Source organism: Numida meleagris, chromosome 1, assembly GCF_002078875.1.
Source record: "Numida meleagris isolate 19003 breed g44 Domestic line chromosome 1, NumMel1.0, whole genome shotgun sequence".
NCBI lineage: Eukaryota > Metazoa > Chordata > Aves > Galliformes > Numididae > Numida > Numida meleagris.
This window is the reverse complement of record NC_034409.1, coordinates 56,230,510-56,256,814: the sequence shown is the minus strand read 5'-3', so window position 1 is coordinate 56,256,814 and position 26,305 is coordinate 56,230,510. Positions and strand designations below refer to the sequence as shown.

The 26,305-nt window shown below is 37.7% G+C and overlaps 1 protein-coding gene across 1 annotated transcript; it reads left to right on the top strand.

The window, feature by feature from the left end:
* DRAM1 (DNA damage regulated autophagy modulator 1) lies at positions 1,540–19,116 on the top strand. The gene is made up of 7 exons (XM_021387547.1): positions 1,540–1,884; positions 7,955–8,022; positions 9,307–9,449; positions 12,168–12,345; positions 13,383–13,441; positions 15,582–15,674; positions 17,784–19,116. The coding sequence occupies exons 1-7, from the start codon at positions 1,727–1,729 to the stop codon at positions 17,826–17,828; spliced, it is 744 nt and encodes a 247-aa protein (XP_021243222.1). The 5' UTR covers positions 1,540–1,726; the 3' UTR covers positions 17,829–19,116.

Here is a 26,305-nt window from a genome sequence, read left to right as displayed (position 1 = left end):
CAAAGTGCCTTTGCTAGTGATCAAACAGCAAGCTGCCACCTGCTTTCAGACCAAATAATGTCCAAGCACTGCAAAAAGTCATGTGAAGAATTTAAGCACTCAACTCTCACTCGAGAGTGAGTTAGTTGCTACTTACAGAAATATAGCTGCTATAGTTTTGCAGAACAGGGGATGAAACGTTTGACATTTTTTCAACAATGTGACCTACAATGTTCATTGACATTTAGGTGACATTGGATCTATATGGATCTACACTGTAGTAGGCGACCAGCACTACACAGAATCAAAATGAAATACTGTTACTGATGAAAAAAAGATCTTTTTTTTTTCTTAAGTAAAGCAAGTCTCAATACATTTCTGCAGTGCAATACATGGACAATGCGTTTCTGTTGTCCAACACACACCCACTGTACCAGAGAGTCCGGATATAGTGCCTGAATAGTATTCTTTTGTTTCAAGGGACAAAACAAGGTTACCTGTCATTGAGGGTAACACAAAACTTAATATCAGTGTGTGTTAAGGCAGCTCAAATATTACTTTCAACCCATTATTTTTTGCATTTCTAACTTAAAAAGAAATAAACACATTGCAAGAAAGTTTCTGCACTTGAAATTACTGAAACAGACGAGCTATAGCTGTGTAAAGACAAACCGTGATTTTTTTTTTATTTTCCTAAGCCCTTGCTATTCCTGTATCTAAAACACCTCTCTTGCAGAGCAGTACAGAACTAGCCACCATGAAAAGGGATGGGCTTTATTTTTTCTGTGTGTGTGTGAAAGTGCTCCAGTGTAATCATGAAGTATGAGTGAATTATTAGACTCAAGTTACACATTAAGAATATGAGCAGCATGCTATTGCCAAAAGGCATTCGATATGCCTCCAGCACATCTGCAGTCTTAACTGTAGAGCAGTTTGTGCCATTGCTTCTCTGCGTTTATGCCCAGGTACGCTGTCCTAAGTGTCTTGGTTCCTTGTGTCTCCAAAGGCTGGAGGAGTAGTGGGCTTCTGCCTTACGATGCTTTCAGCATAGGGAACTTCTACTGAAAGTGGAACTCACGTGAGATTTTTAAGGAGGTGGAAGAGATGGGTTATAGAACCATGGAACCACAGAACACCCCGAGTTGGAAGGGACCCACAGGGACCATGGAGTCCAGCTCCTGGCTCCACACAGCACCACCCACACTCATCTTTGTTCGAGAATGGTGACGGCACTTTTGGGTGTTAGTCCGGAATGCAGACAAACACATACAGTCAAAACAAATAGAAATAAACTTGAGTGGTTGTTCGCAGCTTCGGCTTCAACCAAAGCGAGCACATGGAACATCGTGAGTTGGAATTAAACCCCGTTCCCTTCTCAGCGTGTGAAGAAGTGAAACCCCGGAGATGTGCAAATGGAGGTCGCGCTGTGTCAGAGGCGTTTGGAACGTGTGTGTGTGGGGAGGGGGGGGGGGCCTCCAAAACCAAATGGCAAAACCCGCGGCTGGCACCTCCCGCCGGGCCCTCGCTGCCCACCGCCCGGCGCCGCCCGTTGGCCGCTGGCGGCCGTTAGCCGGGAGGGGCGGCACCGTCGGCGGGGAGCGCTGAGGAAAACGAAAGCGATAAGGGCAGGCTGCGAGCGGCGGGGCGGGGGATCCCCGCGGGAGCTGGAGACGGAAAACACGCGTGGGGCGGGAGGGTGGGGCCGACCCGAGGCGGCCTCGGTGACTCCCCGCGGCTGTGGGCGCCGATGCCCGGGGCAGGGAGGCCGCGGGACATGCTGTGCTTTATGCCCGGGGTGGCTGTCGTGCCCGCGCTGCTTGTCGGCTGGTCCTCGGCCGCCTTCATCATCTCCTATGTGGTCGCCGTGCTGGCGGGCCACGTGGAGCCGCTCGTCCCCTACATCAGGTGAGGAGGATCGGGGGTACCGGGGTGCGGGGCTCCGCGGGCAGAACCGTGCTTCACCCGCGCTGCCCCCTCACGTCCTGCGCCCACGGAGCCAGGGGATCTACACGCTGGCAGATGTGCAAAAAAGGGCCTGGAAGAGCTTTTGGCTGGAGCCACGGTGCGCTGCTGGCCTGATCCTAGGGAAACTGAAGCTGAATGCTCTGTACTAAGTAGTGTAAATGCAGTTTTTTGTTGTTAACATAACTTCAGAACTGGGCCAAAGTGCAACAGATGGCAATGTGACTTGGAGACCCACAACTGGCTTTTTTAGGAAACAAAAAATAGGCATTTTTGAAATCGCACCATAGGAATGATGGGTATAAAAGTCTAACCAGGAGATGGGTGGCTGTCCAGAGAAGGGCAGCAGAGCTGTGAGCGGTCTGGAGCACAAGTCTGATGGGGAGCAGCTGAGGGAACTGGGGCTGTTCAGTCCGGAGAAGAGGAGGCTCAGGGGAGACCTTGTCGCTCTCTACAATGACCTGAAAGGAGGTTGTGGCAAGGTGGGGGTCGGCCTCTTCTCTCACATAACAGTGATAGGATGAGAGGTAATGAACTTAAGTTGAACCAGAGGAGGTTCATGTTGGATATTAGCAAAAAAAATCTCAGAAAGAATGGTGATGCACTGGCTGCGCAAGGAGGTGGTGGAGTCACCATCCCTGGAGGTGTTCAAGAGCCGTGTGGATGTGGCACTGAGGGACATGGTCAGTGCGCATGGTGGGGATGGGCTGATAGCTGGACTAGATGACCTTAATGGTCTTTTCCAGCCTTAATGATTCTATGATTCTATTCTATGACCAGTTTGTCTTTTTTAATATTTACTCTCCTGATGCCTAGTCAGACTAGATATTAAAAAAAATTCTTTACCATGAGGGTGATCAAACATTGGAACAGGCTTTGCAGCAAGGTTGTTGATGTCCCATGCCTGCCAGTATTTAAGATGTATTTGGATACTGCCCTCATGCTAGCTTGGTTAGCTCTGAAGTGATCAGACTGTTGCACTCAATGATCCTTGTCAGCCCCTTCAATTGCACTATTCTGTTCCATTCCATTCCATTTTAGATTTAGAATAGATGTTAGTGGGGAACTTTTCACTGAGTGGGTGGTAAGGCATTGGCACAGGCTGCCCAGACAAGTTGTGGATGCTCTGTCCCTGGAGGCATTCAAGGCCAGGTTGGATGGGGCCCTGGGCAACCTGATTTAGTGGTTTGCAGCCTTGCTCATGGCAGTGAATCAGAACTAGATGATCTTTGCGGTCCCTTCCAACCCAAGCCATTCTATGATTCCATTCCATTCCATTCCATTCTGTCCCATTGCCTTAGTCATTGAAGAACAGTTTTGTAAAATCATTGCTTATACAGATTTGGTTAACATTTAAATCCGAATAGTGAAATTACTAGCATTTGTCTTTTTACAGATTAAAGGTGAGACAGAAATCTGAGAATTGGTTTTGATATCTAAAGAAGCTTTTCAATTACATCTTTCAAAATATATCTATGAAAAATGCCTTGACAGAATCTATGAACACATGTAATTTTGTAAGACTGCTAACCTGAGTTGTACGTACACTTAAATTCGCTTGAAAGTTAAGGTCTGCGAACATAAACAAGTGAGATGGTGCAACCCACTGCAACCCACAAGACAGCTGAGCTTCATTCAAACCGAGCCAAAGAAAATTGGGCTTCACATTTATGTCGTCCTTCTTAGGATCATCTGCTCAAATATAGCTCTTAGAAAGCCTTGTTCTTGGACATGCAAATATCATCTGTAGCCTCAACAATCATAGTCACGATGCCATTCTCCTCTGCTTATATACAGTTTTACTGACACAAAAGTGCAATTTATCCCATGTTATCCAAGGAAAATAAACCATTTGGTGTAACTGTGTCCATGCTCAGTATATGGTTTGTGCTCAGAAAGACTTTGAGGTTTTATAATAAGAAATTTGATGCCAACTCCTCGAGTAAAACGTGAGTGAATAGGGCATATTTTATGTGTAACTGTATTTACAGTCAAGTTTTTGACAGCATAGATACGTTGCTTGTGTGATTCTTTTTAAAGCTGCAGATCAAACCAAGAAGTCATAGCTGTAAAACTCTGATGAAGGTATCACAGCTGCCGTAGTTAAATCAAAAAGAAGCTGTGTGCAGGTAATACCTAACTGGAAAAACTAAAACAAAACAAAACAAAACCCTAAAACACATTCTTATCCTTCAGCTAAGGAATAACTATAAATATCCATGCACCTTAAAAAAAAAAAAAAGCAAACAAGACAGATGAAGCATTTTCAGTAATAAAAAAACCCAAACAAATGCAATATGTCAGGCCATCTGCACTGTCTAGCAAAAAACTTTTTTTTAAGAGATGTCTTGTTTATTTTAATAACTTTTAATACAACATTTGACTAGGGATTTACATTGACCGTTGGTGAATTTTTAATAGTTCTAAAAATGTATGATCTAGGCATATGATCTTTGTAGAATGTGCTCTTAGGAATACTATTATTGCTCCCATGTACTCAGGCCAATACTCATAGTTCATACGCTTATTTTGCACATCATTGCTTTGGACTGAAAATCTGAATCATGGGATTAAGAATGTGATTTAGTGAAACTTAGTGTGATAAAAAGAAAGAGGAAGAATGTTGCAAGATTTGAATTGTGCAATTTCTTAAATGAAATAGAATTTGCATGGGGAAATTCCTGTTGGACAAAGGAGACAAGTATTGACAATTTTCAGTTCAACATTTCTCAAATTCTTTAGATTCGTAAGTAACCTATGCATGCCTTCAGGTAACTTGTTCATTGTATTTGTTTACCATGTGACAGCTGTCTCAGTGAGAGGAAGACCACATTTACATTTCCCAGTGAAACTGTGCCTATGTCAGAATATAGTCTTGCTACCTTGAAATTTAAGTCTTCCGTTTGGAGGGAAAGAGTTTATGATGTCTATGCAGAAAATATGACTATGATGATGAGTCTTTTGGCCCTAAAATATTTCTTCCCTGTCTGCTCTATTTTCTCTTCTTTCAACTCTTTAGAAGACCATTGGACTTGGAAGAATTCTGCGACATGAGATGGTGATTCAAATGCTGTCATTTTCATGCTACATTTCTCATCTGTCCATGACGTGCTCACCTGTGCACAACTGCAAATAAATGAGCACAAGCTTTTGTTTCACATGTGCTTTTTTTCTTCCTTTTCTTTAAAAGACAATTACTGTCACTGAATACCTTTTTTTTTTCCAAAGTGACAGACCAGAACTAAAACAAAAATATATCTAAGTATTCATGTAGCCTTAGGGATATCTTTAGTGGAAAACGGGGTATTAGAAAGATTGTGTACTTTCTAAATATATTGCAGATATGATATAATATACTTGGTGTGAAAAAACTTGAAAGCATACATCTAAGATTATTGAGTTTGAAAGTCTACAATAGCAAAATTCACCCGTAAGTCTTTCACTCAAGAGAAGCTTTAATTGAAAAAATGACTGGAGATCCATGCAGTTTCAGGTTATTTGGATTGCTCTTATGACGTGAAGTGTTCCAAGAACTTCAAATGGCTGCTTTCTTTGCATGTGCCAATTCCATTCTCTTCTCACCTACACCCTCCAAAAGCTTTGAAGTGATCACAATCCTGTACTTAGCACAGAGCAGCCTCTGATTTGCAAAAGTCCTTCAAGATTGTCACAAGTGGCCCACTGTTTAAATGCAGTCCTTAGTTGTATTTATGAAAACACTCCAGAAAGATGAGGAAAAGATGTGAAGTTCAAGGTTAAAAAATTTGCTAAATGAAGCAAGGATTAAGATGGTTTTCTGAAGTGTCAACAAAATAATGGGAGTCACCATATTGCTTTCATCAATTCCGTATCTAAGAGAAACAACTAATACAGGATACAAGCTGCAACAAGTCTTCAGAAAGCATTACATGAAGAAAATACGTATGAGTAGGGATTCTTAGTGCTTGAGAAGTTGTGGAAACCTGTCTAAAAGATGGAGTGTCCCAAGTCTTTGTTGTCTGAACATCTGGAAGCTGTCACATCAAAAGGAATGAAGAGATTGTTCTGTTTTGCATCACCTTGTAATAGAAAAGGGTTCTCCCGGCATTCTAAGCTTCCTCCCATTCTTTATAAATCGTATTAGCAACTGATTATTCAAATGCATCTACAATGTGTAAGCAGATTACAATGTAGTTTCATGATAAAAATAAATATTTTGGTGTGGTCATAATTTTCTGTCTTGAAGTTAACAAAATTGTCAACATCTTTCTATAAAGGGGTTGTGTATGCAGAGAGAGCTTTCTCTTTTGGCTGCTAGAGCACAGGCACTCAAGATGAGCGCCGGTCATTTTGTCTGCACTCAGCAGTAGGTTTTGACATTCAGCATGAAAACTAATCCAACCTCACTGCTGGAATGAAGAGGATTTAACTTCTTGAAACATGTTGAAAATCTCTAGACAGTACCTACTTGCCTCATCATATACCTAAGAGAAAGTTTCATTCTCAGAGTCTATGTTCAGTTTCCACTGAACATTAGCATTAGCTAAAATCCTCACTTGTGTTTATGAGAACAGCGTTCCTTGGCTGCCTTTGTTTACAGTGCACAGCCATGTTAGTACTCATGAGTAAATTACACCACAGCCTCTCGGTAGTGGTGAGTGACTGAAAACCCAGTCAACACCCGAGTTATGTAAGGGTTTATGAGCTACCTATTTTCTATTGGCTTGACCAATAGAATCTGATCTAGTAGATATTCTCAGCTGACTGTGTGACAAGAAAAAAGAATGCAAAGAGGTGACGGCAGTGCTGTATTCTAATTTACATAGGGCACTCACATAATCAAAAAGAATCCTGCTTGAGGGGACTTGAACCCTCATCCTCCCAGGAGCATGCCCATCCTGCTAGGCAAAGGCATTCTCAGGTATGACTGTTAACTCATATGTAGGGAAAAGAGGGAAAAGGATTCTATAATGAAGGTATTCCATCTTCTAGGCAACACACATTTTCTATAGTTGACATTTTTCATATGTATGTATTTATGTATATACATTCTGTGGATATTTTCACACTAACACTCCATTTCTCTGGCCCAGGGAGCTTCTAATTATCTGCTGTAAGGGCAGTTCGCTTCAGCAAAAGAAACTTTCAACACCTTGGAACCAGAGTACTCTTAAGCTGTGTCTACATTACAAAGTTAAACAATGCCTAGGAACATTCCCAGGCATTGGAGCACAGTTGCTCTTCTGGGGTGCCGTCCTTTGAAACAAGTTAGGAAATTAAGCTTAATTCTCTAACATTTTAGGATACTGAATGGCATTAGATAAGTTTATCACAGGGTTAGTTTAGTGGATAAAATAACATTTGTATCATCATTTATGTCATTTATGATCAAAGCATTGCCATCTGCCACATCTATGCATATTGCGTACAGAAGAGGAAGGAATACAGTTCAAATATTATCATAGAATCATAGAATAAGGTTGGAAAAGACCCAAAAGATCATCCAGTCCAACCATCCACCTACCACCAATAACCCCACTAAACCATGTCTCTCAACACTACATCTAAACGTTTCTTGAACACCTCCAGGGACGGTGACTCCACCACCTCCCTGGGCAGCCCATTCCAGTGCCTGACCACTCTTTCAGAAAAGTCGTACTTCCTAATGTCCAGCCTAAATCTCCCCCGGTGCAACTTGAGGCCTTTCCCCCTCATCCTGTCACTAGTTAGAAGAGAGAAGAGGCCAATGCCCAGCTCACTACAACCTCCCTTCAGGTAGTTATAGAGAGCGATAAGGTCTCCCCTGAGCCTCCTCTTCTCTGGACTGAAATGCTCAAAATATGTGATTTCTTTCTAAAATCAAAGGTTCAGTACTACAAATAGAGCTTCAGGATGCTGCAGGTGTTTAAATGTCTTACATACATAACATCAGTTCACACAAGCTACATTCCTCTCGGGGTTTCATTTGTGCATCTCATTTATGTTTTACAGATCTCAATTAACTTTTAATTTCTTCTCTCTCTTCTTGCTTTAGTGATACTGGAACTAAACCTCCAGAGAGTGGTATCTTCGGTTTTATGATTAATATTTCAGCACTTTTAGGTATGTATAAGCTACTTGATCTGAACACAGAAAAGAAACATAAACTTGCAAATGTTCTTAGCTTGCATTGCAGTCCATAAAATGTTCAGCAAAAAAAATACTCTACAGTTAAATGGTTGCATATCAGTGATAAGGAAATCCCTTACAGAGAGTGAGGTGCTCACCAGTAATGTCACCCTAGTGGCCCTTCTGTCTCTTTTAAGAGTATCTCATCAGTGCAAAGTAGTCATTGTAACTGGAAATAAGATGTGGAGGAAAGATGGCATAATTATTATGCTCTAACTGAATGCTTTTAGGAAAACATTAGGTTAAAGAATACTGCAGCAAGATAAAATGGCATTAAGGAAACACTTAGCTTCTGTGAAGATGCCTACTCCTCTACTTTATCTGCTTACCTTGAATGAGAAAGTTTGGCAGTTTCTATTCACTTCTAGGGGACAGAGGATCGATAGCTGTGTAACTGAGCATATGGAGTCTGTGATGGCCTTCATGCAGAGTAAAATCCCACATTTCACCTTTTCAAAGAGCCTCATTCCATCATATTGCCTAGTTGAATTTCATTAACGTCTTCGAACCTGAACAATGTTAGGTGATTCATTTTTCTAGCTGTAGATAGAATGAAACGATGTTCTGTGTTATCAAACTGAATTACAGTATTGCTTTTTTTCATGGAATCCAGACTACATTTTATTATATGCTAATGAATCATGTTCTTCTAATTCAGTAGAGGATTTTGTCAGGAGTGAGCTACATACAGGGGTCACGTAGGCTGCAGTAAAATCTCTGTGTAATGGTTTGGAGCCTTGGTTGTGTGAAAGAGTAGCCAGAACTGCCCCAAAATTTTGTGAATATTTTCTGAATACACAGGTAGTTACCTTTTTTTTTTTCTGTTTACACATTATGAAAATGTATTAGTTCTTCAGGGTGTCCATTATAAAAAAGATGTAGTTCTAGTACAAAATTGTATATCAGAGCAGAATGATTCTCCCACTTTCAGCTTATGGTTCTTCTCCCTGTAACAGCTGTTCCAAATGTGGAAGGCCAGTGCCTGGTATTTCATATAGCATTCAATTTCATATTTTTCTTTAACCGATTTGCAGTTCTTTCTAAATAACGTTGATATGGAATGTTGAGTTTAAGATGTTACAATAGTTGCACAATTAAAAGCAGTGTTATTTATTGCATTACACTTATAATTTAATTCTGTATGTAAATTTGTTAGAGGGCAAGATATTGAAATGTAAGAGATACATGAACATTGAAAAAAAATGTTTTTTTTTTTAGGTGCAATTACAATGTATATCAGATATTTAATAATAGAGAAGCAAAATGAATCATTGCACTTTGTTAGGTCTTCATGCAACACGTTTTCATTATGTATTGGACTGATGGGTTGTACTGGAATGGGCATAGTTGCAACTTTTCAGGTATGATCATATTTTCATATCATAAATAGCATTAAAGGTTTTTTAGCAGTTAAAAGTAGAATAGATCCAAATGGTTAACATTATCCCAGTATGGATATTTGTCAAGTGGAGCAAGAATCTGTTTCTTGTTCCTGGCTTTTTTCAATAGCTTTAAAATTACAGACTTGGCCCTGTAAACTAGATTTTTTTGTTATATATCTACATCAGTAAAGGTTTCAATGTGTGCTTATCTTGTAACATGTCTTTATATATATATATTATACATATATATTCTTCATCTCAGAATCAAATCAAGTATAATCAGATAGTAGTTTGAGATATTGCCTTTAAATCCGTGAGAATGGCTAAAATATTTATTTTGAAGGGTGATCTACTTTGAGAAATGTTTTGGTAAAGACTGTTATGCTCATATAATAACCTGACAAAGAACAGAGAAATAGAAAATGAAGACTGCGAGGACTTCAGCAGCCAACAGAATTTGGAATGTAATCGACGTTATTTTCAAACTAAAATCTCTCAGCTTTATACTGCTATTCTTGCTGTTTTTAGTTTTACCTCCAAGTAGAGCATGTAGAAAGCAAATGCTACAGACTATGCATATCATTCTACTTTTAAATGTCTATTCTCACTGGTTACATTTATATGTGGCACAAAGACGTCAGATGATGGGTGACAGTGTTGCTGGACTCAAATATGAAACAAACTCAGCTTCAATAAGGAAAAGGTAAATAAGGCATGCAAAGTAATTTGGAGAGTCAAGGAAGTAGAAATTTTGCTCTTAATGTTTCAAAAGGGGTCCACTGAAAGTAATAACATTAGTTCTTATCTAACCTTAATTGTCTGTCCTTGCCTGTTCATAGATTCTTCCATACTCAAGTACTGTAGTAGAACTGATTGACATTTCTGGGCATCACTTCATTTTCACTTTTCCTTAAGCAAAATACCTAGTTTGTTGAAAAGACTTCAGAAATACTGCTGGAAATATATAAGGTGTACACTTACACAAATCTAATGCTATTTATGATGAGTATTTTAAGCAGTATAATTAACTGCAAGGTAAGGTACGCTAAGCAGCATAGGATTTTAATGGTATTGCTCTCCGAACACTTAACAAAAGCGAGAATAAGAGTGGTAGAAAACCCTAGCAGTGAATTCTCCAAAAGCAAAAGACCTTCTGGGAAAATAAGTAATGGTCATGAATAAGGTGTTTGTTTCCTATTTTAAATAATGAAATGCCTGACATGGAAATGAAAGACAGTGAAGAGATAGCTTTAAGAATATAACTGGATACAGAAAAGCCTTGTAGCTCTTAATGAATAAGGCAAAACAAAAAGTCAGGTCTCAGTAGGTTTGTTTTTGCCTTTTGGACATTAAACATGATTAAAGAGATCTCCATGTCTTGGACTAGAAGACTTAGGAGGCTTACCACACCAGATGTAGCAAGATCTCCTATCGTTCTGTAGGAGTTATGTGTAATGTGATTCTTAGGGAAGCTGTGCCAGTTTGAAAGGAGCAAGATTGACAGCTGTACCAGAAAAGCTCTATATATTGTATATAGGGCTGAATGTAAAAGCCAGAAATTGTGCTTTATGCTTTTTATACCAAATACTGTCATTTCTGCAAGGAAGGCAAAAAGTGGGACAGAGGAGAAGAAAGCCCAGGTATAAGAGACCACTGCAATGCCTCTGTGAGAAACATGCTTTAAAATCTGTCAGAACTTAATACATCATAGAGAGATAGAAGGGAGATAAGTAGAAAAAAAAGACACAGGGAAAAAAAAGTTCAAACAGAGCGTGTGAACATAACCCTCATTAAAAGAAAAACAGTGGCCTCCTGACAGAAAAGATATTAAAATATAACTTTTAAGCTAATTTATCTGTCTGATACTGGATTTCAGGGTAGCACAACTTAGTGTTCCCATTTTTTTTTAAACATTTATAATACAATAATTTCTTTGGATTCTTAATCTGTTTTGTTACCAGATCTTTTGCTTGTTTGTGTTTTAAATGAGAGAATATTCTATTGTTAGAGTTTTACAAAAATATAAGCCACATGAAGTGATATTTTCACTTGTGGAAATTGAATAAAAGTTACTGATGATGTGGTAAAGAGTGAGAGTAAGAGGGCTGAATAATTCAAGAGATAGACAGTGGAAGATCTTTGTCTCAAGAACTTATTTTCTGTAACACATATTTTTTTTTTTAATATATCTAACCACTTTCCTGAGACCTTGTGAGTAGCCATTGAAGCATAGGGGACAAAGCCATAGCAGTCACAGCTCAGATCAGCTGCCATGAAACCTTGCAATTAGTTAATAGTATGGCCACGCAAATGCAGATTCAACTTTCAATCCCAAAGAATGAAAATCTTTAGCAGAGTAAAGGTAAAAATGAGGTATAAGAATCTCTTAAGTAAAACGCAAGCCAGTTCCTGCTTGTGGAAACAGTAATTGCCAATAACCAACCGCTGAAGAGAAACTGATCTATGCTTTTTCTGTGTTTGACTTTGATCAGGTGGCTTTGGACAAGTTTAGCTTACCTCTCTGAGCTACTCTTTCTCCTTTTTCTTTCATCTTCTCTGTGTAGACTACTCGGAGAAGAGACAGTTTCCTGCTGCTTCTACATGCTCAGCATAATGTAGCTATCATCTTCTCAAGACTCACTGGCTCCTACCACGGTACAAATAAACAGCTAACCACTGTGTTGATTCTCTTTCCAGGAGTTGTCTGTTCCCAGCGTCCATGACATAGGAGCTTTGGTGGCATTTGGCTGCGGTGTTGTATACATAACACTTCAATCTATAATCTCTTACAAGTCCTGTCCGCAATGGAACACTTATTTTGTGTGTCACATAAGGATGCTCATATCTGTAATATCATGCATTTCTTTCATTCCCAGTATCCTTCATAGTGTATCCCACTGCTTTCCCTTTATGCCTTCATGATCTTTAAGTTACACTGTTGCTAATAAAGGATGAAAATGTGATTAGTCTTTGCTTAGGACTCTCTAAGATTTCTGTTATAATAATGCAGATAGCTTTTTGAAACACTATTAATAGCATAAAGATGAGCTTCAGGGTCATTTCAAAAAGATGTATCAATGCCCTGGTGCTCTTCATGGGATTACACGATAATTTAGATAGGAAGGAACATTAGGAAGTCAGCTAGACCAGCTTCCCAACCTCCTTCATTTTAGAGAGGGTTATAGAAGGCCTGCAAAAGTAGGGCACCACTTCCAGAGGAAACCTAATTCACAGACATTCAAAATGCTGTTAGCATACATAAGATTTCCTTTGAGCCTAAGCAGATGCTTCAGTTCATGTTTGCTGGTATTTGGCTTAACTACACGCCTCCGTAAAGACATACTCAACACACTCACTGGATTTTGCCACAGCTTGCTGAAATTAGAGTCATCCCATTGATTTTTTTGGATTTTAGGTCATTTTCCAGTGTTAAAAACTGGTTGCAGTAGATTACCATGTCATCCAGCTACAGTCTGCTTTTGCTTTCAGCAACTGTGAAGTGTGTTTAAAAAGGGCCCCAATCCCGAGAGAAAATTATACAAACATATCAAGGTCCTTATTGTGGACCTACGGAAAATGAGCTCATTTCCCTTCCAACAGTGCCAGGCTCTGCTGCCATAGTCTTCAGTCATCAATTTGATCTAAGTTTTGGAATGTCTCCCCTTACTCTCTGTACTTTGGAAGAACACCTCAAGACCTTTATTTGTACAGAAATATGTTTTGATTGCTAGTATTAGTTCCCCTTTAATGATATACTTCATTTACTATCTTCTTAAAATTTTGATGTGACATTCTGGTTGTTCAGGATCTCTTGTGTTACAGAAGGGGGAAATGGAATCTATTTTTATAAGCAGGCATTTTTGCTATCACTCATTAACTTTTATAGTTTCCTTTACGCTGTTTTTTCCCCAGTGATTGTGTTTGCTTCAAGAATTTCCATGACAAAAATTGATTGGACTCCAAGTGAAAAGGTAAAATTCCATTAGGGAGCCAACTTACTCTGTTTCAGATTATTTGCAGAATTCTGTTACATTTGTCTAAAAGTGTATAGCATTACAGACCCCTCAGAGACTTTAAATAGTACGTTCTCATGAACAGGAGGTCAGTGATCTTTGATTTTTGTTAGTTTACTGTTATTTCTTCATTAGCAAATTGTGGCTAGTTAAAATCATGGATGGGTAAAACTGAAGACAGTTAGACTTTCGTTTTAACTAAGCACTAGAGAATTACCAGTAGAACAAAGTGTGAAAAACAAACATTCTGGTAATGACTTGTTCTACTTCCTTCTGTGGTCACAGTTCTTGAAAATGAATCTCACACATGGAACAAAGGTGAACCAATTTGATTCTGAACTTTTCAAGCTTTTTTGCTGCATTTCTTCTCTCAGTTTTTAGTACTGTTCCTTATTAGTTAATCTTTACTACCTTGGTAAACACTGGGGGGCTGAGCTAAAGCATACTTAAGTCAGTATCAGGTATTTGAATGGTTTTTTGGTGTTCTCAGAATGATTACTATGAAAGGCAAGTTTTATTTTTGGACAAACTTTCCCACATGGAGATATTCAAAAATCAAGTTAAGTAATACAGAGTTTATCCAGCTTAGATTGTTTAATAAAAGCAAATTTGGTACATGTATTTCAACAGTGGCAAGTTAGATTATCTTAGTAATAACTACCGCTTGAGGTTTGTTTTGTCGTTTTTATTTCTTTAATTGAGATGAAAAATTTTTTTTTAATTGAAAAAGATGGTATATTTGTTGATGGCGCATAAATAAACACTTTTCGTTCTGTGTCGTATTACATAGGTCTTTCCATGATAAGGAACAGTCATGCAATGATGGCCATCCATTTTAAACATTGTGAGAATTTCCTCTAAGGGATAGCACTACTGAACACAGTGACTCTGAGTAAAAGTTTTGAACATGGGCATTTTGATATTCCTCACTTATGAACATAATATTTTTCAGGTCAAAATTATATTCGAGCTATGTTTTGATCTTGTGCTAACTGTAATTTTCTTATACGTTGTATTCTTTTTCATAGTAGTGCACAAGACATATTGCTTAATGGGATGTATACATCTTGATAAATGTACTTACTACTCTCAACAAATGAAATCTGTATTAACTTTTATACAATAAGTCATTAGAATGATGAGTCACAAGTCTTAGAATATTTGTTGAATTTATGAAATGTTTCTCATTTAAAAACATCTATTTTTAGAAAGACTTGAACTAACTACAGGTGATTTTACATCCGAAATCAGTTTTCCTTTCCTTTTGAAATAAAATAACATAAAATTTTGTGACAATGCTAGCTATTCGTTTTGTAAAAACAAGCACAATGAATTCTTCGATTGAAAAGAACCATACTTAAATGTGCTGAATATAAGTTGCTTCTAAGATTGTTAGGTTTGTTATTGCTTTTATTTTTTCCTTTATGTTATAGTGATATAGGCTGTATGTATTTGAATGTATCTTTATGTATTTGAATAGTACTGTTTTGTTTAAGTACTGTGAAGTTGGAACTCCTAAACAAGAGACCAAGATCCTATTATATAAGCTTGGAACACATCTCTCCAAGTCATTTATCATCTGAAGCGTATGGATTCCTTTCTTAACTCATACTGGCTTTTAGGGATCACCTTTTTCAAAGCTTCAGAACACTAAACTTCTGACAGACTTGTTGTGAACTCCCAACACCATACTACCTGTTTGCACCTTAAGACTATCTGATCTGTGGCCTGGAATAAAACCTTTTCAACATTCACCATCAGAGGTTACAGATTTAGAAGATGTCGTATATGTAAAAAAATAATAAAAACTGTTTTCATGCCACAGAGAAAAAATAGGAATAGAAAGTTTGTAACTGATCAGGGTTTGTTTACACATACTTTTTAAAGTTTCATATTATTGTGAATCTCCTTTCCCTATGCAAAATAGTAAGAAAAGTTTAATGCCAAAATTTAAGCAGTCCCCCATATTTCAAAATATTCTCTATTTCTGCCATGTACCTCAATGAGAATTTCTATTCTTAAACTTATTTTTATAGTATTTCACATTTTTAACTGTTTTTTTTTTCCTGAAAATTTGTTTTATGTCTCATTCCATCAGGATTATACTTACCATTTAATGAGTGCAATCTGTGAATGGACAGTGGCCTTTGGTTTTGTCTTCTTCTTCTTAACATTCATTAGAGATTTTCAGGTTGGTATCTGAATCTTTTAGCAGTGGCTGATAACTATGAATTGAGTAACAAACGCAACAGAAAATTGCTACTCTTTACCTGAGCTAGAAATGCCAAAGCTATACACAAATTTTCTCAGTTAGAGAACTGATTTCTGCCTACCTAGTGAATATATTTTCCTCTAGGTTTTAAAACAAAAATTAGTATTATAAATCAGTTTAATAGGTGTTTGGTCTTGAAAATGTTTCCATAAATGAGTATCTGTATTTAATTATGGTTTTGTAGAAACAGACCCTTAAAAGAGGATATAATACCAAAATAAATGCTGCAACTCAAACTGCATTTCGTTCTACGCAAGGTATTTTATATAATAATGCACTTTGTTTGAACTACAGCTGCTTCTCTTCTTTCAGTAAATTACATATTTTGATATGTGTTCCCTCATAATGTGAAAAATATCAAATATGTTTTGAAAAGTACTAACATGAAAACACTTTGTTTTGCATAGCTGAAGTGACTTCAGTTTCTGGTGATTCATCAAACCTGACTTTAAGGAAGAGAAAATATTAGATGAGTTAAAAAGAAAACACTTTTATGTGATTTGAGCTTAGTTTCTAAAGCTTAATCTTCCCACATTTTGTTGTTTACTCACCATGTTTTAGCTGCATTTTCATGGGTTTTTAATTCAGTGCAGGGATATAAAGTGCTAAAAATATGAACATCTGAGGCTTAAATTCAGCAAAAGAACTTGTAAAAAAAATTAGAAAACAGTGCTTGTGATAAGTGCCTATTGAGGATGCAACTGTACGTGTTAGGAAGATCATGGTTTCCTTGCCCATCTCAGAGTTCTGGATATTTGATTTGCCCATCACCTAGCTGCATCATCTGAAGGTAGAAAAGACAGAGAAATGCTGTTTTGCATCATAACTAAGAACTATATCATTTGTAGTCACTGTGGACATTGTATCTCATATGTAGGCCTTTCACAAATACCATTTTCTCACACAACTCCCAGAAAGTTAAAAACTTTAGATCCAAGCACTTGCGTAACTGCAGAACTAATTGGGATCACATATGTGAGCCAACTGGTGCTGCTATAAATTGCTGGAAACTATAACCAGAACTTTTGGAGATGGGGAGGTAAGGAAAATAGTGAAAGCCCTCTGTCATAAAACTGAAACTTGACATGAGATTACATAAAACTTTGTCATTAGCGTAACTTGCTTCTTTACTTACATGCTTGCTAAGCATGGGAATAGTTAATACATACGTAGTTTATACATATATAATCTGTACGTAACTTTCATGAGCGTATGCAGAAATCAATTTTCAACCAAGGATTCACAATTCACATGTGTTTTGCTAACTGATACTAAACATGTTTACATGCATTTAGTTTTGACTGTTAATACTGAGTAGACTACAGCTGTAGGGTTTTCTCATATTAAAATGAAAGCTAGGTTATGCTGAAAAAAATGTAGTTGTTCAAAACTGCAGTATGAATTATCTTAAAGGCCTGTAATTGCCTTCCAAGACTGACAAAAATATTCAAGTACCATTCAGAAATGCATGCATCATTAAATTTACCACTTGTCTTCTCTTCTATTTACTGCCAGCCCATCACACTTTGATGACTACATTTCTGACAGTGTTGATTTTACCACTAACATCTTACCTTGGAGTTATACATTTGCTGTCAGTACTGCTCAGAGAATAACTTAGTCAACGGCTCTTCAAATCACAGAACTCAAACACTGGAAGTTTAACAATATATAACATTATGAACATAATAAATAAAAGCAATATAATTAAACTAAATAAAAAACATATATTTTAATTTTCAGACTATAAAATATCATGACATTCCATGTCAATGTTTGACAAAGATTTTTTTTTATTATTCTCTTTTTTTTTTTGTCTTTATCAGTGATCACAGGAGGCCAAACTATTAATCCAGAAAACCAACCAGACTATAAGAAAAATAATCCTTCTTTATTTTTAAATGTTTCTCACAGTACACATTACATTAAAATATGGGTTTTTTTGTAATAATTCCTTGTATTCCTTGTATGTCACAGAACTGTAAAATTAATTTATCTTAAGCTGATCATGTTTTATTTTTCTTTTAGAGAGTTTCTTTAAGGATATCAACAGAAATACATGAAGACTCCTGATAGCAGAGAAAGCTATTATTTTATGTTGATGAATATTCTATGTTTCTTTTTACTTACGGAAAACATTGCAAGAGGAGCAGGGATTTTAAGTTCAAGGAAGAACCGATGCCATTCATTCTGCAACATCTTTAAAAGCATCCACCAAAACATTTTAAATACTTGCAGCAATATTCCTGCTCTCTTTTTGCATTATCTTGTAATTTTTATACTGTTTTATATATTCAAAATACTGCAATAGAAGTAATCTATAGAAACAGTTCAAAGATGTGGACCTCCTCAGCTCTTCCCTTCTGGGCAGAGCTGTAGTTTTTTTTGTTTGTTATAGTCTGATAAGTTACATTGGTTTTAACTTGAGAAAAACAGCCTGGAAATAGTTTGGAAAGTCTAAAGACTACAGACAACACTAAACCTGATTTCCTACTCTTTAGTTGCAAGGACTATGGAGGAAGCAAAAGCTGGCATCTTTGTTTCAAGATTTGATATTTGCAGTTAGTTGACTGGAACACTATACTGCAAGTTTCTGACGGTGGACACAAATCCTAGAAGTATGAACTATATTGCTTGAAAAATGTTTTCTAATAATCACTGCACAATATATGTCGTAAAAGTCTACCCCATAAGTCTACCCCCTTTTTTTCCCTTTTATGCATTGCTGGCCATAGGAAGCTTAAAACAGAAGTGGAATGGCAAGGAAATTTACATTTCTGTAAGATGTACTAAAGAGAAATCGTACTGCTATTTGGTTAACACAGAGCAGAAGTTTTCCAGTCTTTGTTTTAACCTACAATGATGGTCTCCAAGAAGTCATTGAGAATGAATGGAATACAAGAAGAGGCACCAGTAGTTTTCATGTACTCAATTACAAGCGTGTGAGTATGATATATGTAAAGAAATGAAAAAAAATAATCCCGGAGAGCTTCTGTGGCTAAGATATGGCACATTTACTGCTATTAATGCACTTCTGTAATGAAATACTTGGAAAGGACCTAACTGAGAAGTCATATGTTACCAGTATCCGAGGGCAAAATGTTCTTTCATGGGCTGATTCACTACCTCCATTTAATGCATTAACCACTTGGTTATCAATCAAATTCTGTGAAAATGATATCAGGTGTTGTATATCACCCTTTATGCAGAAATATTGATGATTTTCAGTTGCTAATTTTCCATGAGATAAAAAAAAAAAAGTTTATTTTGGAGAGTGATGTCTTAAGACCAGTCTTCTGTTGGTATTTCCTTTAATGTGTATTTTAAACTGTATTAAATTCATCTGTTTCACAACTTAAAAGCGTCCATGTTTTCTTAACAAGTTCTTCCAAATAACAACAGTAAAAATGCTTTCCACTGACAGATTTGCTTTCTACAATTTTCAGGTTACCCCGGAGAGGTTTATAGTTATGATCATGTTGAAAATAAAATCTATTACAGACCAGATGCAAGGCTTATGCTTTGCTGATTAAGTGTCCTGCAAGAGCCACACATTCCTTAGACTGAAGATCAGAAATACTCACAAAAAAAACTGAGTAACAACCATGAAATTATATCCTGTTATTTTTGAAGGCCAAGTTAAGACTATATTTCATATTGCATTGTGAATTGTTCTTTGGCTTTTCATTCCTAGTTCTCTCAAACCAAAGTATAAGAAGTTTGAAAATGTTATTTCAAATGAGATTAGATGTAAGCTCATCAATTTACGAAACTCCTTGAGTGGACAAAGGAAATCATACTTACTTGAAATTCAGCCTTAAGTAATGTTTAGTGTGTTTTTACAGTGAATCCACTTACACAAGAAAATAATTCTTTGGACTCTTTTGTCTCAAGCAAGAACCACTACCATGTTACATAAGTTTTAAGGCACAGAGGGAGCAAACACTGAAGAAAACATTCAATCATTCCCAACACGAGGCTCCTGAAATGAGTTCGCGCTTTCTTAATCTCTTATACCCTGTCCTCCTCAAAATAATCTTATCCCATCTGTCAACTTTTACAGTGCTTACAGTCTCCTAAAGAGACAAAAAAAAAACCAAACTAAAAAATCACATTTTTTTCAGAGTAAGCGGGTGAATACAAATTATCTTTTTTGCTAAAATCAAAATTAATTCAATTATATACACTAATGTAGTTCAGTGAAATCTTCCAGTTTTTCTCAGGTTTGTCGTGCTACCTTACGTGAGTTACAGTCATGCCCAAAAGAATGCATCAACAAGAATTTGCTCTTCATTTAATTCATTAGGCCAGAAGTGTCAACATGCAGATGCAGACAGTGGATAATTACCTTTTCATCTGTGCAGCAAACAACTACTGAAAACACTTTGCTTATTCTCTGAGTCCAGGCATCTTTTTATTCCAGATCCCAAGTATTTTTTCAGTTGCAGTGTGAGTTCACGTTACAAGCAATTCAACGAATTTTCTTCTACCAAGTTGTATCATGACTCTTGTTGAGTAATGCTTTTTAATTTGCTACAAATGATCTCCAGAGGTTCATACAGATAATGTCATAGCATACTTATGTTACTTTATTTCTGTTGCCCCTTTTTCTATTGCTTTCACATTTCCTAGCAACAAGAAATAGAGAGATTTTCTTTTCTTCCTTGGGAACTATGCTAGAAATATTTTTCTAGTCTACTCCATTTGCACGATGTTTCTATCTGTCAGTCCATTATGAGTGAATAAGAAACTTTTGTATAAACTATAGTAAATCATATGACAGTTGTTCTTTTTAGTGGTTATGCTAAATCCCGTCTCCACCCCTTCCAAAAGTGCACAGTATCATTTTTCTCAGCTGTGCAGCTGGCTTTACTGATGAAACGCTACCACTTTCTATCATGGTCACAAATCACGAGGAAATGAAAACCAATCAACTCAAACTACTTAAATGACACTTCATCATAGGACACCTTTACTCTCTGCTCATCTCCCATGTGTGCTGAGCCAGAGATCACAGCATATTGCACTATTTTGAGGAATGCAGGAACAAAGAGACTAAAGAAAAGCAAGCTACATTACAGACCTCAGAGAGTGGGTCTCTGTTGAAAACTGTAAGAAATGATCCAGCACCCAAGATCTTAGCAGGGAAGAACAAAATATTCATTTGGAAGATTGAATCACTGTGCTGGGATCTGGCCAATAGGGAATCTGTGAGGCAAACTCCAGAGTCCTGTGACAGGCAAAAAGAGAGATTTTGAAGGTGAGAAGGCATATGGAGGAAGAAGAAACAGAATATTCCAAGTTGGAAAAAACCCACACAGATCATTGAGTCCAACTCTCAGCTCCACATCGGACCACCTAAACTGTAATCTGTATGTCTGAGAGCATTGCCAAAACACTCCTTGAACTCCGGCAGCTCATGACCATTCCATGTCTATCGCCCATTGGTGAAGAATCTCTCCTACCCCCCAATCCGAAGCTCACTTGAAAAAAGTATTAAATTAACCTGAAAGTGCTGATGAGGAGAACTTATGCCAGTATGTGTAAGTTTTGATTGCAGAATGGATTGCCTGAGCTCTCCCAGAAAACACAGAAAAGCAGAGACTGAACAGAGTGACATTCTCACATCCAGAGCTCAGATAGTGAAAACTGAGCCATAGAGGCAGATAGTAAGGTCGGTGGAAAGAACACAGCTTTGTTCTTTGTACAGAATGATCAGAAAGATTAAACCTTTGCTCTCTTGAATGCTCTATGTTATACAGCAGGTGTTACACAGGCGCAATAAACCTGTATGAAGGGCAAATGCAGCAGGAGTAAGGAATAGTTGAATGTATGCCACCACCAGACGATGAGTTGAGTGAAATCTAGCTAAGAAGCTTAGCCCCACAAAAGAAAGAAAGGTAGAATCTGGATCTGAGCATTGGAAAAGGAAGGCAGGGAACTTCCCTGAGCAGTGCTTTCTCACCTGGCTTGTGGAAGCAAATTACTGAACTCACTATCACTTTGTAGCATCAGAATTTACTGATTACTTTACTTACCTTTGCCTTGCAGACATATCATGCTCACAAGCAATAGGACATGAGGAAATGGTCCCAAACTGGACCAGAGGAGGATTAGATTGGATCCTGCCCCAGCAGGGCAGGATTGCTTCTTGGACATAGAGTAAGCAATCAGTTACAGGTTTTCATTTATATGGTTTCCACAGCTGTGACTAAGACTAACACAGCTGGGCCTGCCTTTCCCTGTATGCGTGTGTGTATATGTGTGTATGTGCCCATGTGGTGCACAAATGCGTACTCAGCACTGGCTTGATGAAGCCTGGCAGACATTAGAGTCCTGCATGCTGCTGCAATGTACATAAATGACAGCAATTTCTATATTTTATTAAAAAAAAAATCACTATGTTTTCCAACAAGTACTGTGACACCGAGAGGGCATGTGGCGTTAAAAGTGAAAACAGGCAACTTTCACCATTGTTAAGCACTGGAACAGGCTCCCCAGGGAGGTGGTTGAGTCACCATCCCTGAATGTGTTTAAAAACTGTTTGGATGTGGTGCTCGGCGACATGACCTAGCGGTGGATCATTAGAGTTAGGGTAGTATGGTTAGGTTGCGGTTGGACTTGGTGACCTTGAAGGTCCTTTCCAACCTGAGCAATTCTGATTCTACGATTGGGATGCGTATAGTTCCTTGTATACAGTAGATGGCGGTAGAAGACCACATGATTGAAGTTTATTTCCCACGTTCAGGGAGAAATTATTACTGCTGCTAACAAGTATAATAGTTTTATAGGTAGCTCTAGCTGGTTTTAACAGTCAATGGGGAGATGCTTAATTGATTTTTTATTATTCCTTTATGGGGAAAAAAAAAAGTCAGATGTAGGTTTCCTTGCCATCTCTTTCTGCCATAATCTAAGTAAATATATTTAGTAACGGCAACATTTCATTTCATAGGAACTTCAATAATCAGATTAATTTACCTGAATCAAAGGAGCTACTTGCTGTAGTTAGCAGTGGCATGAGTTGCAATTCAGCTTTTGTTTTTAAGACACCTGCCTTGGGAATTTTCTTCTATCTCATTGCAAAGTAGGTACATTTTACTCAATAGTTTATCTATCAGTTTCTAACAGAGCACTGGCACTTAAGACAGACAAGCTTTCAACATTTCAAAATTATAGTTACCTGTACCCAGAAGCAGTGACATACCAGGTTGGTTGTAAAACAAACGAACAAAAAAACAAATTGAAGACAACTGCTGTATTTATTTAAAATCTACATTTGTTTATGCATAGTAAGTCTGTTTTCAGTTATTTCATTGCCTGACTAAACAGCTGAATGGCATTTTTTGCATGTTTTCTGTGGGGTGTAGCAGTAATTGAGGCCTCTGAGCATCTGTCATTTTACATGGAATTATACAAGTTCAGCTTTCTTGGTCTCAAATATTGAGCATAGATAAACTTCTAAAGACAATCATAGACAGCGTTGCATGGTTTTTGTTTTTAAATAAATATAGAAAGTGCTTTAACAGAGTATGTGTACTTTATTATTGCTGGACATCTTTAACACAGTGGGACCTTGTTACTTCACAACATGTCCTCTCCCAAGACACACTCATAAAATTCACTGCTAAGTGGAAGCTATATTTAATGAGGCTTCTCTGATGAACATCTGGGTTTCCAAAACGAGCTCTAGTCTGGGGAATAGTATCTCTGTTGGCCTGCTTCTAGTGTAGATATGAGCAGCTGGCAGATCTCCATGCAAAGAGATCTCTTTCCTTCCTCTTATACTACATCAAATAGTTTACACAAATTAGATGATTTTCAAGTTTGTTGTGGCAATGGGAAGGATGAGGGTGGTGGCAGCATGGATTGATGAGGTGGCCAAGGCCACTCAAGTGCACATGGTGTTGGGTAGATGTGAGAAGAACATCTTTGCAACAAGAGTTTTGGTTTGTGTTGTTTCATTTGGTAAAGGCAGAAACCACATTGATGTCTATAGAGACAACTTCAAAGGTCTTGTAGAGGGCGAAGGAAATTCTAACTAGGAAAAAAAGGAAATAATACTGGTAATAAGATATAATGTGCCTTAGCTTTTGTCTTTGTGCATATAAGCTCTTTTAGATATTTGTTCATGTTAGATAGAATCTGGAATCTGGAAATATTTATTTTCTGTCTGTCTACGGGTGACTGCATAATGCAATTCTTGAGTAATACAATTCAGAGGAATTGTTTTTGTTCAAACCAAACTGATTTCCCCCCTAAACTTCCAAAGTATATGTATTTCAAAAACCTTGTCAATGCTCCAAACAAATGATCTGAAACAAGTTTTATACTGCCAGGATTTGTCATCCCAACATTTCCAGGCTGGCTGTTTTGTATCTAGTAATCTGTGCTAGGCTTAATTTAAATAGGCTACCTGAGAAAGCTTATTATTGCTTCATGTGTTTGTTATTCTTTCACTCAGCATAGTTCTTCATAGTATATGTTGTAAGTAGAATATTATACAGATTTGGACTTGCATTATGTGTACGTGTAAAATCTTGTAGTCTTCACTGCTTAGAATGGATTTTTACCATAGCTCTTGATCTTAGGGTGGAAATGTAATGTTCAAATATTCCCTCTGATGAAATATCACTCTCTTCTGCAGAGAGATAGGCAATCCTTGGAGATTAAAATTCAGTAAGAGAGAAGAGCCTTCACGTCAAGGAAAAGCAATCTTACTTTTAATGAGCCAAAATCAGATTTCAAGTCTTTCACTGGCTTTAATGGTTAGTGTATCTACTGCTCTGCAAGTGCATACATTGTTCATAGGGCCTGGGGATTTTTTCTGGATAGCTTCTTGAGTATGTAGAAGAACATCTGAAATGGATCTGGAAAATAATTATTTCTCTGTAAGGAATTTGAAGGAGATGTCTAGCTCTAAGGCTCTCCGCATGCTCTGCTCTTGTTCCTTAAGCCTGACTAGTTTTCCTACTGAAAAAATGGAAACGGTGTGTTCAAATTCAAGTGTTTAAACCTGAGGTATACCAATCCCACAGATTGCAAAAGGATGTTGTTTTGACTAATCTCTAATAAAATTTAATTCAAAATGCAGTGCAAAAGCTATTGTGTGTAGAGATCTTCACAGTGTGGCAAGATCTGAGAAGTCCCCAAGTAGCTGTAACAGTCTTTGAAGCAATTGAGGAAATGGGAGCCAGGGATCATAAAGCATTCATTTTCTCAGGAGTGTGGAAGCTTTCCATTGGCACGGGTTCTTGTTGGTTTTGGGGGCACAGAGATGGCGCCATTTCTTATTTCTCCCTTTGTCCTCTGTCATTCTGTGTTACATAATACTCAATTCACACAAATTGTATTGGCAAACAGCTCTCTGAGTATGTTAGTATTAGGATGTGGTTTCTATGATTCTGCTCCAGAACTCATCTTTCTTCATGACAGTCAACAAATTAGCCTTACTTTCCTCCATTTTGTGGTCTCCATGCGATGCCTGGGGAATTTGAACCTATGCAGGTAGTAAGTCATGGGTGCTCTCTGACCTGACTCTCTACCAAAATCAACTCCAAACCAAGATCTTACCTACAGCTGGCACAGTTGCTTAGCTTAAAAGTGTTTAAACCAAATATTTGGGGCAATTATAGTATTACAGCAGAGTTTAGAGGGTGATTGCCAGTGCTGTCAAAGGGTGAAACTGACATTTTTTCAGTATCTCTCCTTGCCAAAGAGCTTTAAAATGTGAACATTATTATTGTATTAGTGTAGCTTTTTATTCTTGAACTGAATTTTAAACATGCTTACCATTTAGGGTAGGCAATACAAAATCCCCGTTGCTACTTTCCTGGAATTTCAACCAAAAGGAATGGTATAACATTATATAATCAGATTTTTTTAAAAATCAACTTGCAGTTTTACATGGCATCTTATGTTTGCTCATGGCAGCCAGAACTAAGCGTTGCCATTGAAAACAGAGAGTCATGGCAGTATATTCACTCCAAAAATACCTTCTGGTTGCAAAAATATTTAACAGCGTTAGGCCAAAAGAGGAGCGAGAGGGAAGGAAACAAAGGCAGGATTGGAAACCGTTCATTGCAGTGTCAGATAAAATCCAACATGGAGAACAATTTGTGGGATAAATCAGGAGTGCTGAGTCCTCCTGCATATGGGGGCAAGATGAAAAAAGAATGACCCTCAAACCACCCCGTTAAACTTGCTGAGCAGAAAGTGTTGTGCATCATTCAGCTCAGGACTGGTGACAGATATGTCTCTCCCTGCTTTCTAGAAAGAACAGACACACTGTCTCTAAGTGTGTCCTTGGGTTCTGGAAGAACAGGAGTCTCAGAAACCAAAATTCTAGCAATACCATAGATGGGTTATTGAATTGAAAGTATGCCATAAATCATTGTACACTTAAATGGTCCGGCAAAATGAGAATTAGTGATCTTTTGATTTTCTTCAAAGGGAGCTAGAGATGGGTCATTATCTCTTATAAATGATGTAACTTTATGACAGAATCAGCAGTTCTCTTGCATTTTTGTCATTTGCTCTTAGAACACGCAGCC